The sequence below is a fragment of the Rattus rattus genome, chromosome 3 (genome assembly GCF_011064425.1).
Source record: "Rattus rattus isolate New Zealand chromosome 3, Rrattus_CSIRO_v1, whole genome shotgun sequence".
In the NCBI taxonomy this organism is placed as follows: domain Eukaryota; kingdom Metazoa; phylum Chordata; class Mammalia; order Rodentia; family Muridae; genus Rattus; species Rattus rattus.
The window spans coordinates 49,934,859-49,951,498 of record NC_046156.1 but is presented as its reverse complement, the minus strand read 5'-3'; the positions used below and the strand labels follow the sequence as shown (position 1 = coordinate 49,951,498).

Genomic DNA, 16,640 nt, shown 5'->3' with positions numbered 1-16,640 from the left:
GGCCCCAGCTCCGAAAAAAAAAAAAAATAGACTCCATGTTTGTTGAGTGCTCCCCACACAGCTGTATGTGTGAGCTGTTAACATGTAGAGGCTCCGTCTCTACACCAGATCAGCGTCAGACCCAGTGACAAGGGACTGAGAGGGTAAAGATGGAGACAGATTGGAAAGACTCCTAATGTCAACCTCTGGACTCCATGCATGCATACGCATGAAGGTATACAAACACACACATTCATATAACACATACATACACGGACATATTAATATAACACACATTAATATAACACACAAACGAGGGGGTAAAAAATATAACACATACAAATTCACATAGCACACATACATACATTTCATATAACACAGTACATACTCACAGAACACACACACACACACACACACACACACACACACACACACACACACACACACACACACACACCCCGCACCAGATAACTGATTAGATTAGAATCTATGGCCTTTGCTCACAGCAGTGGATTGTTCCCCAGCTAGGGCCAAGCTGTGCAGCCTTTCCTTGACATTGTGTTTCTTCCCTGTGAAGGAGCGGGATTGACTCTGTTCTCTTGGTGCCTACCCTGGTTGGTTTCTGTTGCAAACTAAAACAACCAAAAGAAGCGACCTGAGGAAGAAAGGGCTGATCTCATCTTACAGTCACAGCCTGTGATGGAAAGAAACTAATGCAGGAACTCGGGCGGGAGCTTGAAGACAGGAAGCAGACCACATTCAGCCACCTTTCTTGTATAACCTGGGGACCACCTTACCTCAGGTGATGCCCAGGGGTGGCATCACCCACAGTAAGCTGTGCCCTCCTCCATCAACGAATATCACAAAGATGCCCGCACAGACCACCCCCCACCGGCCCCTCTGATCCATGCGACTTTTCCATTAAGGGTCCTTCTTCTCATGTGTTTTTCATTCGTGTTAACTTTATAAGATTTAACCACCAGAGCTTTTCATCTCCTGTATTTGCCTCCTTTCCATGTGAACTTTTTTTCCCCTGCCTGAGTTCTGGTCATGCTGTCTGATCTGATTTCATTTTCTCTTTTAACTTCAGAAAGTAATAAGTATTTTAGAGTATGAAATACAACAGATGAGTCACATCTTATGTAGGTAGATGTGTGTTCCAATGAGCTTGTACATTTTCAAAAGCAAATGTTAAATGGTTAATGGGAAGGGTGGAACAGGAGGTCAAGGGTAACAGAAAACCACAATTACAGCTAATAAGTCTGGCCTATATTTTTAAGGGAGCTCTTAAAATAAGCTAGGTCAATTCCCACTTTTGTTGTTTAGAGGAAGCTGAGTTGCCACTGGCATCTATAAGCTTTGTTCCCAGACTGAGCAGTAAGGTCTCGGTAATGTGTGTGCGTGGACTGAGTCATGCGTGCAGAGCATTGTATAAAACATGCAAACGCAGGTCCCGATTGCCTCAAACTAACAGTGCTACGGTTTGATGAAGACAAACATGAACTCCAGTGTAGTAGTTAGTGGGCCTCTTCATTTATTCTAGTCAGACCCTCTCTAGGAAACAAGCGAACAAAACAAGAAGCCTCATGTTCAGGTGATGAGCAGTACTTGTGGTAGCTCTTCAGGGGACTTGCTTTAATTTCAGGTCCTATCTTGCCTCCCTGGAGAGCATGTGGTAATGTTCTGTGTGAGACATCTAAGGCACACGCTGTGCCGTTCTGTAAGCTTCTGGTTCCAGGAGTCTCTTGTCACAGACTCCACGCTCCTCTGATGCTCAGCAAGTCCGTGTGTGAATGGCCCTTCTGTCTGTCCCTCTGCAGCTTCTAGCTCAGCCTGAGCATCTGCGAGCTAACCAGCATTTACTGGGCAAGCCCGGTGCGGCACTATTTATGGAGAGCATTCAGAGGGTCTTTTGACCTCAGAGGTACTTTCCACCCAGAAGGGAAATAGCACAGACAGGCTCAGAAGACCCAGTCAGGAGGACCACAGAGAAAATTAGGAGATAAGCGAGGCAATTTGTGTTCAGAGTTCTTTCCTGTCTGGCTGCTCTACTGGGATTGGTGGCTTGAGTGACCAAGTAGCTGGCACCACACCATTTATAGGCAAACTCTATTTTGAGATGGAGCTGTGGTTTGGGAAGGCTATGTTATAATCATTTTCAACACATGCTTATTGAGTGCGCACAGAGAGCACCAGGAGCTATGAAGCTCCTTCTCTGCTGGAAGTGGGTCACATTTGGGAAGGCAGACACGTTCAGGGCGCGTAAGTGCGACTGCACACATCTTCCTAAGAAGAAGCACCACCCACAACGTTTGTAGACAAGTAGACTGAGCTACGCTGGAGTCGGGCTGTGTCCAGGGAAGTGGAAGGCCCGTCCTCTTTGTCGTTAATGCAAATATATAAAACATAATTACTATACACGGAGAAGTCTTTTCACATAACAATAGTGACCCCGTTGAATTATTTTACTGTTTGATAGGTCATGAAGGCTAGAAGATTAAACATTAACCCAGACTATCTCTGTGTGGTGAATTATGAATGACTTTTTTCTTTACTGTACTTCCTCATATTGTTTGCATTTTTTATGATGAACATATATTATTTTATAAATATAAAATATAAATATAGGCTGGGTGTACACCTTTAATCCCACCACCAGGAGGCAGAAACAGGTAGATCTCTGTGAGTTTGAGGCCAGCCTGGTCTACAGAGCAACCTCAGCCAGCAGTACACAAAGAAACCCTGTCTCAAAAAAACAAAAATAAGTAAGTAAATAGAAGGTGGAAATATTTGGGAGGAAAACATTCCACAGATGACTGCCACCTTCTGTATGTGTTCTGGGTTTTAGATGTAGTATAACATCTTTCTCCATTTTGTTTCCCATTTCCCAGTGGAGCTCTGATAGGTTTTTATTAATCTCCGTGATTGATGACTAGCCAGAGAAAACAAAGCCATTCACTCCTTGCCTCTGCCTCCCACCATTTTAGCAGTTCTGCCTAGAAGCAGGAGGAATCCGACCTGTAACCATTCAGCCATACTGTGAAGACTGCTTAGTGGAACTTCAATTATGCCGATTGGATTATAATTGTGTCTGTCAGTGTGGGCTCTGAGCTCTTGCTTTAAAGCACTCTAAGAATACTTTGCTATGTCTTTATATTTAGTACTGATGGGAAAGCAATTAGACTTCCCCATCTCCCATCTGGTGCCGTGTAGAGAACTCATCTGCTTGGCTTACTGTATGAGAGAATTGAAATTTCTAAGTCATCTGCGAGTAGCTAAATTCCATCTCTCCAAAATTTTATTGTGGGAATCTATGTCCCCTTCTGATTATGAACTTAATTACACAGAAGAACAATAGGAATTGGTTAATATATCAGAGAGCTCCCGGGAGTCTGACTCTGTTTTCTAGCAGCCACCATCTGCCTGTAGCTCTTCCTCCAGAGACAGAGCCCTGGGAGACTTCTCCCAGCCATGCCGGAATTTCAGCCAGGGTTGTCATAGTGGAGGCCTTGCTTAGGTGGACAGATTGTTAGGATTTCAGGTGCAACTTCTTGTCAGAGGATACTGCCTCAGATCCTGGTCCTCTGGCTCTTGGACTCTTTTTTTTTTTTTTTAAGATTTTATTTTATTTATATGAGTACACTGTAGCTGCCTTCAGACACACCAGAAGAGGGCATCAGATCTCATTACAAATGGTTGTGAGCCACCATGTGGTTGCTGGGATTTGAACTCAGGACCTCAGGAAGAGCAGTCGGTGCTCTTTTTTTTTTTTCTTATTAACTTGAGTATTTCTTATATACATTTTGAGTGTTATTCCCTTTCCCGGTTTCCAGGCAAACATCCCCCTCCCCCCTCCCCTTCCTTATGGGTGTTCCCCTCCCAACCCTCCCCCCATTGCTGCCCTCTCCCCAACAGTCTAGTTCACTAGGGGTTCAGTCTTAGCAGGACCCAGGGCTTCCCCTTCCACTGGTGCTCTTACTACTGAGCCATCTCTCCAGCCCTGGCTCTTGGACTCTTTCTGTTTGCTCCATGAGCCTAAGGTTGGGGTTTGTGTTATAGACGTATCAGCTGGGGCTGGGCACGCCATGGCCGGTTATCCAGCAACACTAAATGGAATGAGCAGTGCGCTCTCTCTCTCTCTCTCTCTCTCTCTCTCTCTCTCTCTCTCTCTCTCTCTGTGTGTGTGTGTGTGTGTGTGTGTTGTGTGTGTGTCTCAAGCCAGCGCGTGCACACGCGCACGCACACAGAAGATGAGGCGGTGAAGTTGAGAGGGAGCGAAGAGTGGGAGGGGAGAGTATGAAGTGGGAATGATGTAAAGACAGTGCTCAGGAACGGCATCTCAAAATAATGGAAAAAGGTAATAAAGTCTGAATTACTTGAGGAAAACAAGGAAGAGGAGTGGATGACATTTCTAAATGAATTTCATTTCCTTTTCTCTAATAGCATGTCTTTGATGACCTCAGTGGCTCAGTGTCCTTGTCCTGGGTTGGAGACAGCACTGGGGTAAGTAATATTCTAAATTCTTTTAGTCTAGATTTTGGAACAGGTAGACACTCTAAATATCACTATTTTCTGAAAGTATCTTCAACCTCAGTCACAGAAAATATGTGTTTTCAGCACAAACTTTCAGGAAATTGTAGCTGGTTTGGCTTTGCTTGAGAACTGGGAACCAGTTGAAAGCAGTCTTGAGACTACTGTTGTCCTGCTGGATGAGAGTGGGGTGGGGTGGGTGGATGGTGGATAGGTTCTCCATTAATGCCTGCATTAGTGTGGAACAATACAGAACAATACAGAATTAGTGCTAACAATGCAGAAGCCTGTGGACGCGCAGCTCTGGCTCTGGGCTGAGGAGATGCTCAGGGAGTTAAGCACTTGCTGTGGAAGCGTGAGAATGTGAGCTTGGATCCCAGCACACGTGTAGGGACCATCCGTGGGTTGGAAAGATGGCTTAGCAGTATGCAGAGAACCTGCTCCCTGATGCAGCACCCATGACAGCAGACTCCCAGTCACCTCTGACGCCAGCTCCAGGAGGTCCAGTGCCTCTGTCTTCTGAGTTATCTGTGTCCAAATACCCCCATACAGGCACACATACACACATAATTTAAAGTAAAATTAAAAACAAGTAGCTGGGTGTGTAGTACATGCTTGTAATCCTACCCCTGGTGAAGCAGAGGCAGGAAGACCTCCAGAACTCACTGTCCAGGTCATGTTGTCTAGTCAGGCATTTGTCAGGTTCATGAGAAGACCTATCTCAAAGAATAAGGTGAAGAACAATGGAGGAAGATACCCACATTGCCTGTTGCTTCTACATATGCACATATGCACACATATGTGAACATGGGCAGACATATAAACCCTGTACATACATATGCATACATACATACATACATACATACATGCATAAGCAAAGCAAAGTCGTTTCTTTAACTACCTTTTAAACTTCCCAGTACAGTTTTCTTAAGTATGTATCAGTTTTTCTCAACTTTGACTTATGCCCTAATTTCTATGATTTATTCCCGTAACCAAGATACTTGGTAACTCTAAGTATTATTTTGGTTTTTCCCCCAGAGACACATGTTAAGTAGCCTGGCTAGTTTTAAATTTACAACATGGCTAAGTTGGCCTTGAACTCCCCCTGATCCTCCTACCCATCCCCACCCCCTACTGCTGGGATTACAGGTGTGTGGACCACCATGCCTAGCTAAGATTTCTTATTATCTGGATTTTTGAGACCCTCTAGATGCCTGTACTAATTGATCTAGAATTTTTTCTCATGTATATTTTTGCATAGAAAGTAATTGTTGACAAAATGAATTACACGGAGAACTCACAGCCTGGAGAAGAAGTTGCGCAGACACACGTGGCACGCTATATAGATACGAATTATATATTTGAGCATCCCTGACTCACTGCTTTAGGTGTAAGCAGTGGGATGACGGAAGCTTTCAGATCCTCACAGACCCGTGCCCTGGCCCTTCCTATGTCAGATATGTTGCATTACAGGTTTCTAGGAAGCAGAGCTGTCTGTCACCAGTCTTTGAGACAGCTTATCGTCCTCCTCTATCAGTATGTGGTTGCCTTGTCTGTCATCTCTCATCAACAGAATGCTTTTGTCCCCTCCAGGTTATTCTCGTCCTGACTACTTTCCAAGTGCCACTGGTAATTGTGAGTTTTGGACAGTCCAAGTTATATCGCAGGTGAGACAGACGACACATCTCAGGGACATTTGATGAGGCCACGCAGGGGTGGGGGGTCTACCTTTTCTGGTCACAGTAGTTCAACAGTGAATTTCCATCTTAAAATCACAGCAGGCTATGGCACTCAGCCTGCTTTTGGATGACAATTTAGTAACTGTAGAAAACTGAGAAGGGGGCTGGGGAGATGGCTCAGTGGGTAAGAGCACTGACTGCTCTTCCTGAGGTTCTGAGTTCAAATCCCAGCAACCACATGGTGGCTCACAACCATCTGTAATGGGATCCAATGCCCTCTCTGGTGTGTCTGAAGACAGCTGCAGTGTACTTATATATGATAAGTAAACCGTAAAAAAAAAAAAGAAAGAAAGAAAGAAAGAAAGAAAGAAAGAAAGAAAGAAAGAAAGAAAGAAAGAAAGAAAAGAAAACTGAGAAGGGACTTAGCTTGAAGGAGATGAGGTTGGGCTGCCAGAGGTAAAGGGAAGAGTCACAGGCACGTGTGCCCGTGTTAACCCCTGGATTCTTACTCACAGGAGGGCAGTGTGGTTTTTCTGCATCTATGTGATATGAATAGACAGCTTAAAAATATTTTTTCAGGTAAATATTTATCTAATGTTTTGGAGTCTAAATGGGTTATTTTTATATTGGAAGGTATGTGGTCATGATCGGACTAAGGGATGGCCTCACTTAGAGTTTCTGCATAAGAAGGGGCTTTTTAGATCACCCTGCTTCTGTCTACCTCGTAACTCTACAGTTCACACTAGGTGATGAGGGTGGGACATGTGTCATGACATCTGTGTGTCTTCTGCAACTGGAATAGTGGGCCCTTTTCCTCAGCAGGATCCAGAGCAGCTAGCTCTCCAAAGTGAAGTCATTAACTTCTTCTCCCATGTATCTATCTCATCTCCTCCCAAGGGACCTAAATGATTCACAAAATTCTAGCAGCCGATTCTAGAAGCACCACAGGAGCCAGAGGCCTCCAGGAGTCCTGCTGGGCTCTAACAGGTCTTCACTTGATTGTTCTACAGCTGGCCTCGGCCCAGGTGCAGGGACCTGATGTTAAAGCCCTGAAATGCTTCACCCCACTTCCTCTTCCAGCAGGTGTGATCTTTGACTTCTGCCCAGGGGCCTGGAGCCAGAGCTCTCAATTCAGCACAGCAATGCTGGCTTAAAATAAGCAAATACTCCTCTGAGCCAAGGAGTCACATGTTGGAATTGCCAGAACCCCATGAAGGCTGGGCACTGCATTAACTGGAGACTCTCTAGCTTCTGGCCAAGTTATTAACACACAGTAGGCAGGCAAAGGGGTTAGTTGAATGAACAAATGGCTGGATGGATGGATACCTTGACTTCTGTGAGTTTTTATACCAAGAATGTGGTTTTCTTGTTTCTTATAGATTGTCAATATATTATAGAGTCTGGGTGTTAAAAAGGCCAGTGTTTATGCAATTAGAACGTCAGTTAAATAATCACAGATAGCTGAAAAGTCTCCTGTTTGGGGAGGAAAAAGTATATTTAAAACTTTGTACATTGAATTTAGTACCTGTTTCTAGCACTTAAGAATCCTTGCTATGGGCTGGAGAGATGGCTCAGTGGTTAAGAGCACTGGCTGCTCTTCCAGAGGTTCTGAGTTCAATTCCCAGAAACCACATGGTGGCTCACAACCATCTGTAATGAGATCTGATGCCCTCTTCTGGTGTGTCTGAAGACAGCAGCAGTGTATTTAAATAAATAAATAAATAAATCTTCGAAAAAAGAATCCGTGCTATAATGAAGTCTTCCCCCAGTATCGCCTTCCTTGGCAGCTCATCTTTCGTTCCAGAAGTGTTATCTTCATATTATAAAGCATTTGGAAATCCTAACGGGAAGAACAACTGACTGTGGTGGAGCGTCATCTTAGTTTATTTACAGTTTTTCTTGACTTTCCCCTCCAGTACTTTATCTGCCATGCAGCTGTATTGTCTTGGGAAGCAACATAGAAAAGCAAAGGGCTGCCAAGTTTTAGTTGGCAGGCAGGCCAGGGGTTGACTCTCCGCACTGTCATTGCAAATAGAGTAAACTTGAACAAGTGTTGAGGTTTGATCTTTTGCTGTGTATTTGTAATGCTGAATACTGGCCCCCAGGTCTGGTTGCCCAAGGATGAGGAGATCCTCACAGAGACCAAGCGAGGCTATGTAACCTTGCTCCTTAGTTTAAAACTATTGGTTAAGTAAAGATGCCCGCAGCCTATAGCTGGGCGGAAGGGAGGTAGGTGGGGCTTCGGTTCCCGTGCTTGGGGTCTATGGGAGGACCACAGAAGGAGAGAGAGAAGGTGGAGCGAGAAGACACCTGGGGTAGGTGAATCATAAAAGGTGGTCATGAGGGCAGGAGTAAGAGCAGCCCAGGCAGAACACAGCAAGTCACATCTCGGGGTTATTGACAGGGAAGCAGACAGGACAGCTTAGAGGATGCTGGGTATCTACCCGGCTCTAGTGCGGTCTAAGGCTTATTAGAAATACAGATGTGTTGTGTCTTATCTGGGAACTGAAAGCTGGAAGGCGGGGTAGAAACCACCAATTAATAATGACATTTACTACAACAAGCAGTCTCCCAAGACTTTCTATTGGCTGTTAAAGGAGGGCGATAGCAGCACTCACCTCGGGGTCACCGTGACGTGAGGACTCTGTAATGCTTGGCATGGAGTGACAGAGCAGGCTTGGTCTAGAGCTAGGCAGCTACTACCACTGCTGCCCTGGTTGTCAGAGTAAATGGAAAGTCTTCCATAATGGTTGATATAAAGCGATTGCCCCCAAACTGCCCCACTACTTTGTAATGCAGAAGCAGCGTCACAAGCCCTTGTCCCTCCGTATCTGCTGGTAGGTCTCTAGTATTAGTTACTCCCCTGTTTGTCAGACTGACGGCTTCTTAATGGCTACTCTTTTGGACAGCTAGTTAAAATGTAGCCAGCTTTTCACTGAAACTAAGGTTTCTAGGATGCGTCTTGTCACGGGGATGCTCATTTCCAGTTCATTCTTCAGTAGCAAATGGAAACCTCTGACTACTGATGACTTTATATTGTGAAGGCTGTTTGTTAAGCCCCTCCCTTTCTATGTGGGCTTGTCTCCCGTACATAATGCTTCAAGCCAGTTTTCTTCTCTGCCTAATACTTTTTTGTTTGCCTTTGTTTACTACAAGTTCTTGAGCTACGTGGCTGCAATTGGAGCTAATAAGTTCCTGAGTCAGGGTGGCAGTGAACCCCATCCTATTCCCTTTCAGGAATGTGCTTACAGAGTCATAGGCCCTGTTTAACGCTGACCACAGGCTGGCTCAAGCCTTTCACCTGGTTTTTGAGAGAAAACCCTTTTTGCTAACACACCCTTTACAAGAGGCTGCCCTGCTTGTTTGTGACACGGTGTCATGTTAACAAGACTCTCTTTCTTGGCACTGCAATATCACTGCTGTAGTCTTTACCAGTCATTCTCAATATTCATTATCTCTCCGCCATGTGAAATGAGATCGGATCCTGTCCCCTGTCCCAGAGCTTAGGAGGAAACTGTAAATATGCCCTGTTGCCTCTCTGGCTGAGCCGGCCTGGCCTGGCCTGAAATGACTTTGTTGAGCACACCAACCAAAGTGCACCTGTTGCTTCAGAAATGGAAAGGGAGGGGCCGTTTACTCCCAGTGGGTCCTGATAGGTTTCAGTTGCCCAATCACATAATGAACCGGGCAGAATCTGCTCTAACAACTTTTCTGTGTTTCACAGCTTTGATGACATGGTTTATGGACTTGATTTGTCCAGGAAAGCTTCATTTGGGATACAGGATAGCTAAATGTGTGCCTCCTGCTGGGTAGAGTTAGGCATGAGAGCTCACCAGAACACCAGGACATTGTTTCTGCTGCCTCCATAGAGAAAGGAATGACTGAAGGACTAGGCACGTCATAAATGATAAGAGCAGAATCATCTCTCCAGCCCTGTGCGCCAGCCTTTTATAAACAGTTTTGCTAACTCTTTAGGAATTTCATACTTTGTACTTTGATCATATTCACTCCCCTTCCCCAGTTCCTTCCAGATCCATGCTCCATTCCATACCCATCCAACTTTGTATCCTCATTAAAACAAAACAAAACGCAAACAACAACAACACCACATCTCATCCAGTAGCTCTGGGTGTGTGGCATCAACTGGAACTTATTTAACCTACCCTTAAGGAAAATTAGCTTCCTCTTTCAGCACCTATCAGTCACCATAGCTCCTCAGCTAGGGGTGGGGCCTCATGATCACCGCCACCTTCGGTGCTAGCAATTCTGATGGCTCGAGCTTGCACAAGTCTTGTGCGTGTTGTCACAACTGCTGTGAGTTCATATGGACTACTGACATTCTCCTCCACGTTCGTTGTTGCTCTAATCACAATAGGCAGGAAATGGAAACAGCCTATATGCCCATCGGTGGATGGGTGGATTATAGAAGTGTAGTACATTTACATAATGGGATTGTTCAGCTGCTAGGAAAACATGAAATTATTAACTGAGAAGGTAAGTGACGAAAGCTTAAAATAATTATTCCGTGTGAGGTAACCTAGACCCAGAAAGACAAATGTTGCATGTTAGAATCTTCAGATACATTTGTTTCGTTTGGAATCCCCACAGAAGTCAAGAAATTAGTAAGAGGCCATGGTGATGGAGCTTTCAAGGGAGGGAAGATCGAACATAGATATATGAATGAGAAAGTTGCAGCAAGAAGGATGAAATGGGGTGGAAGAGTAATACAAGGAGGGCTGACTAACACTAAAAATCTCTGAAAAACTCCTACCACAGAAGCCTCCTAAGATATATAGATTATATAAATCTAAATTGTAGGCTGTTGTCACTACCTTGTTACCTTCCAAAACTTTACAGCAGGATTCCATTGCTTAGGGTACTACATACTTGTTATGTGAGAGATCAAGCTGGTGTTGATCTGGAAGATTCATCTCTACTAGGTAGCTTTTATAGTGCTGGAAAGTGCTGTGCATTCTCTTAGAGGACAAAATCATCAATCTTGTACAGTATGAACCCTGCATGCTACGATAATGACCAGCCTTGCAAGAATGACCATTTGTGCAATAGTGATAGTAACATCATAAGAGTAACCAAGCAGTTTTTAATTGAATTTGAAGCCCACTCCTCAAGATAGAATCCACACCACGCCTGCACTGTTACTGGGTCCAAGAACTTGTGGCAAGAGAGATTATAGGCCCTAGGGGAGAAACTACTACTATTAGTCTGTGTGCCTTAGTTAGGATTTCCATGGCTATGAAGAGACACCATGACCAAGCCAACTCTTATAAGGAGCTGGCTTACAGGTTCAGAGGTTCAGTCCATTATCATCAAGGTGGGAACATGGTAGCACCCAGGCAGGCATGGCTCAGGAGGAGCCAAGAGTTCTACATCTTGATCTAAAGGCAAACAGGAGAGGACTGGCATCCTCAGGCAGCTGGGAGGAGGGTCTCAGAGTATATCCCAACAGTGACACACTTCCTCCAACAAAACCACATCTGCTCCAACAAGGCCACACCTCCTAACCGTGCCACTCCCCGAGCCAAGCCTATTTAAACCACCAGTCTGCTAACTGAACATAGAATTAAACGAATTTCTAATGACTTGATATTAAACCTATAAACTAGTGCATCTCTCAGGCTTCATCAAGGATGGTTCCTTTTGCAGTAGGTCAAAGTGCAAAGAATGAGAGACTGGATAGCTCAGCTCTAAAGGGGGCGTCTGTGTCATGCTCCCTCTATGGCACGGGTATCATTGTGGAAGAGGGATGGATGACAGGGAAACTGCTTTCTGTGCTAGCCTTTAAATGAGAGGCTCAGTTTAGTTTCACCACAGTAGATAGAGAAAGGCAGAAGGGTCAGGTGTCCAATGCCAACCTGGGCTACGTAGTGGAACCCTGTCATAAGCAACAAACATGCATATGGGCATACACGTATAGAAGTTCATCGGAATCTGTAATGACATTGCCTTTAACACAATTTCAGTTTTACATACTCAAGACTTGTCAAGGAAGGCAAAATACAGGTCCTACACACCAAATTGTCTTCATTTTACAGTTCCTTACAGGTCTATACAGGTCCTAGATACTAAATTTTCTTCATTTTACAGTTCCATGGCTTTATTTCCTATGCTTTATTCTGCTTTTGTGTCCATAGTCTTATGATTTCCATAGAACACATACATTTTCCCAATAATTATAAAACATAACAAAATAGTAAAAATAAAATGAAGTTGCATCAGACAAGGGGAAAACATTAGAATAATGGGAGTTAAGTTTAGTATGAATTCAAATTCTGCCCTTTGTGCCTGGCTTCTGTTTCAGGTCCCTTATCCTTTTGGCACAGTCAAATAGGCTACATTCTCCTGACTGCCATTGGAACTGAAATTTCACTGTAATTGTTTCAGATCAGTTGTAACAGTTGTGTTTGTAACTTTGTCACCAACGCTGAGTCACACACCTTTGATGCCAGTTCTCTCAAGGCAGAGGCAGGCGGGTCTGTGCGTGTTTGAGCCAAACCTGGTCCACACAGCAGGACTCAGGCCAGTCGGGGCTGCATAGTGAGACCCCATTTCAAAGAAGCAAAAATAGCAAAACCAAATAAAAACAAGTACTGTGAGGGCTGGATTATTGCTCCTACAGGAAATACATGGTGAGTGTTTTCTGCAAATCCCTGTTCATAATATTTCTAACCAATCAATACATAACCTTGTTTCACTGTGTTCTGTTTAAAAATGTCTTACTAATTAATATGTGTTGTCCCTTTGTTAGAGTTAAACTTACGGCCACAACTCTTAATCAAATGAAGTTTACCAGGCATACACGTTGCCTGCATGAGGCACATCTAAGTTTGTGTTTAGGAACAGTATGTCAACAGGATACACAGAGAGCAACAGGAAATTGCCAGCAAAAAGTACAAATATCTAACACCATGCCCTGTGAAAAGGATCCTTGTTTATAGGGTGAAAGTGGGTGGTATCTTGTTGGTTTGAGTGGGGTTGGGGGGAGAATGGCAGGGGACTTAACACCTCTACCACCGAGCTCCATTCTCAGTCCGAACATTATCTCGTTTAACTTCTGCTGCAGACAAATGACCAGGGTGGGTTCCATTTGTTTCTTTGGGTTTTGTTTTGTTTTGTTTTGTTTTGTTTTTCCTGTAAATATCTGCAGAGAGCCACAAAAGCACCGTGAGTGTTGAATTTGAAATTACAAATAAACTTAAATGCATAGGCAGTTCGCAAATAATGTGTGAAAAGACCAAGTCCATAAACATTTCCTTCCAATTAATGAAAACTACAAAACCATAATTAGTTTTTAATTAGTCATCAGCCTTACAGCTTTCATTTTAGGACCTGTAGACTTAATCACTGAGAAATGAATTAAAGAACTAGAATCCAGGTGGAGGCCAAAAGAGTTTGAGCTGCACACTGGGGAAGCCCCAATGGCTGGGAGTACAATTATGTGGGTGATCCTGTTAAGGAATCAGAAAGAAAACAAGGAGACCTTATGTCTCAGAGTGCTTCTATAGTCCATGAAAGACACTGTTAAAATATGGATGCAAAAGCCACCAGGCTGAGGTCTTACACAGAACAAGCATGTGTTACAGTGGAGTAAAGGCAGTGTCTTAGGCAGTGGCTGAGCCCTGTTCCTGATGTCCTGTAATGTAGAAGACAGAACTCACTAGTGAGGAAGAAACTGGAAATTTAACAGGTGCATTTCTAAACAAGGTGCTGACCGCAGAGCTCAGCTTCCTGACAGCAGATAGTAAGATGCGAAGGGAGAGAAATGACTTAAGACAGACTTGTTAAGGGATGAAGCAGAGTTTAAGGATTAAGAACTTAAACAGAGAATCCTCAGTCCACCCGTCGTACTCCAAAAATTGTAACATGAAGGAAGTGGTCAAGAGGCCATTTGATGAAGGGGGTTAATATGCACAGGAGGCATTTAATTACTGACCAGAGGAAAACTAGCATGCTTGAGCTCAAGAAGAAGGGAACGGAAAGGGAGGAGGGGGGCTGCCAGACTTTTGCAGTTTGATAGTCTAGGACTAGGGTTATCCAATTAATGAGCACTGTTCTTCCAGACCAGGAAGAAACCATTCAGAGATCGTCAAGGTGGCTTCTTCAGGTTCAAATGGGGCTGGGGGGCAGGATCACTGGGTCTTTCACCTGAAGCTGCAGGTGCAGTGCCTCAGAGCCACTCTATGTGGAAGCACTTGTTTCAGCTCATGGCGAGAAAACTGTCTGCTGCTGGATGCACTGTACCTGGAGTCTCTCCCTTATCTGATTTAGAAGATATTTGTGATTATTTTAAAATATCAACCTAATGCAACAGAATTACCTGAGAATCTATCTGTCTACTCACTTATTTTGAGAGCGGGTCTCAGGGGTTGGGGATTTAGCTCAGTGGTAGAGCGCTTGCCTAGGAAGTGCAAGGCCCTGGGTTCGGTCCCCAGCTCCGGGAAAAAAAGAACAAAAAAAAAAAAAGAGAGCGGGTCTCACTTTGTAGCCCTGACTGGCCTAGAACTTGTTATGTAGAACAGGCTGACCTCAAACTTTCAGAGATTTGCCTGCCTCTGCCTCTTGAATACAAGAATTAAAGGCCTGCACTATCATGCCCAGCAAGAAGGAAGTCTTAACTCGAGTCGTCTAGAACAGGATTGCCTTTAGCATGCCTGCGGTGGAATTTCTGGATAGTTAGTTGATGTGAGAAGGTCCCCCCCTCTGTGGGTTGCACCAGTCCCTAAGCAGGGGCTCCTGACCTCTATGAAGAGGGACCTTAGGTAGGTGTTGGAACATGTGAGCGAGTTCCTAACTGATTACTGTCATGTAAAAAACCCCAACCCCAGACATGTGCTTAGCTTTTCTGCCCTACAACATCACAATGATAAGATGTGGTTTAAAGCCAAGTGTGACGGCCTATGCCTATAATATCTGCACTTAGTGCTGGGGCAGGGGATATGGTACACACTGAGTGCAAGCCTGTCTTCAGAGCAAGGCCCCAATTAAAACAAATAAAACATGGCAGGAATTGGGCCTCACCAAACATGGACTCTTCTGGTGCCCTAATCTTTGGCTCCCCAGCCTCTAGAATATGGTATTCCATTATAATATCTATGTGGCTTAAATAATTTCTGTTCTACGTACTGTTGTCCTTGGTGATGTCTTGGGTTGGAACCGTTCGTGGGCATGTCCACACCACAGACATAGACTAAAAAGATCATTTATTTTTGGTACCCAGAGATGTGACTGATACCTCAAATTGTTGTAAGAAGACTTATTTCTAAAGCAGATAGTTTTACGGGGCTTTCACTGTTAGTAACTATTTGGCTACTATTTATAATTATATTGTCATATGAAGTTTAGGAAATAGATTTCATTTTCAGGATGTTTTACTGGTTTCCAGTTGATGCTGATGTCTATAATACATCGACAGAAACTACTTAACCCCCAAAGGTTCGCTCTAGCCCATTTTCTCCACTTGCTTAAACAGCTGAAGTCGTGGAATGTTGTCATGGAAGGTCTTTGTTCACTTGTGTGGCCTTTTATTCTGGAGGGCAGGGATAGGTTCACTGTACCAAGTTCTCAAAAGCAGGCAGTTGTGCCAACAGGTTTGTGAAGGTTCCCTGTGGATGTTAAAAGAGAGGAAGATTTGTAAACCAGAGACAGTCAGGCTGCACGCTCCTCAGCTGTCTGAGCTCTTGATGGTGTACACCCTGCAGAGCTGGGCACTGCTATGCATGTCTCCTGCTGGCTGCCCCGGAGATAAGACCCTGTACTCCCAACGCCAGAGATAGGGTAGTAAAAGCAAACTGTTGGTCTTACTTATCTAGGAATTGGGTGTTTGCTGTGGAGTGTGTGTGTGTGTGTGTGTGTGTGTGTGTGTAAAAGTCATCCTAGTAATTCTAAGACAATGTGGTTTGCTTTATTATCCTCGGAGACAGACATAGGCACATCCCTTACACCTCTAGCTCCTACTGCCCAGCAGAGAAATGGTGATTCCCAAGTTATAAGAAAAAAGGACTCCTCACAAATACGTTGTCTCTAGTTTGGAGCTAAGAATTAAAAGAACTGAACTGTGATTTCACTTTATCTTTAATTAGCTACTTGCCTCCCTTGTGTCTCCTGTGAATCACAGGAGCGGCACACAATGGCCTCCCTGGCTCTCTGCATTTCTCAGTTCCTCAGTTTGTGATTATTTGTTGTGGCTTTCCCCCAAATTTGTAGTGCCTTTTTAAATAAAGAGAGAACACTCCCGCAGATTTCTTCTGCCTCCGAGAAACTGGTTTGCAGTGTCTTCACCAACAGATGATTTAAATTTTTATATCAGTTATTCTTTGATAATTTCATACGTATATACAAGGATCACACCCCCCACTTACTCTTTCCAACCACTTTGTATCCCTCCCAGTGCCACCCTCTACTGACTTCGTCTTTGTTGTCATCATCTTCTCCCTC

The 16,640-nt window shown here is 44.2% G+C and overlaps 1 protein-coding gene across 1 annotated transcript in view; it reads left to right on the top strand.

Annotated features, from left to right (window-relative positions):
* Sort1 (sortilin 1) overlaps positions 1–16,640 on the top strand; it is a 73,433-nt gene that overhangs the window by 20,456 nt on the left and 36,337 nt on the right. Inside the window, 2 exon segments of the mRNA XM_032897481.1 lie at positions 4,423–4,482; positions 6,103–6,176. Of these exon segments, the coding sequence (XP_032753372.1) occupies positions 4,423–4,482; positions 6,103–6,176 (134 nt within the window).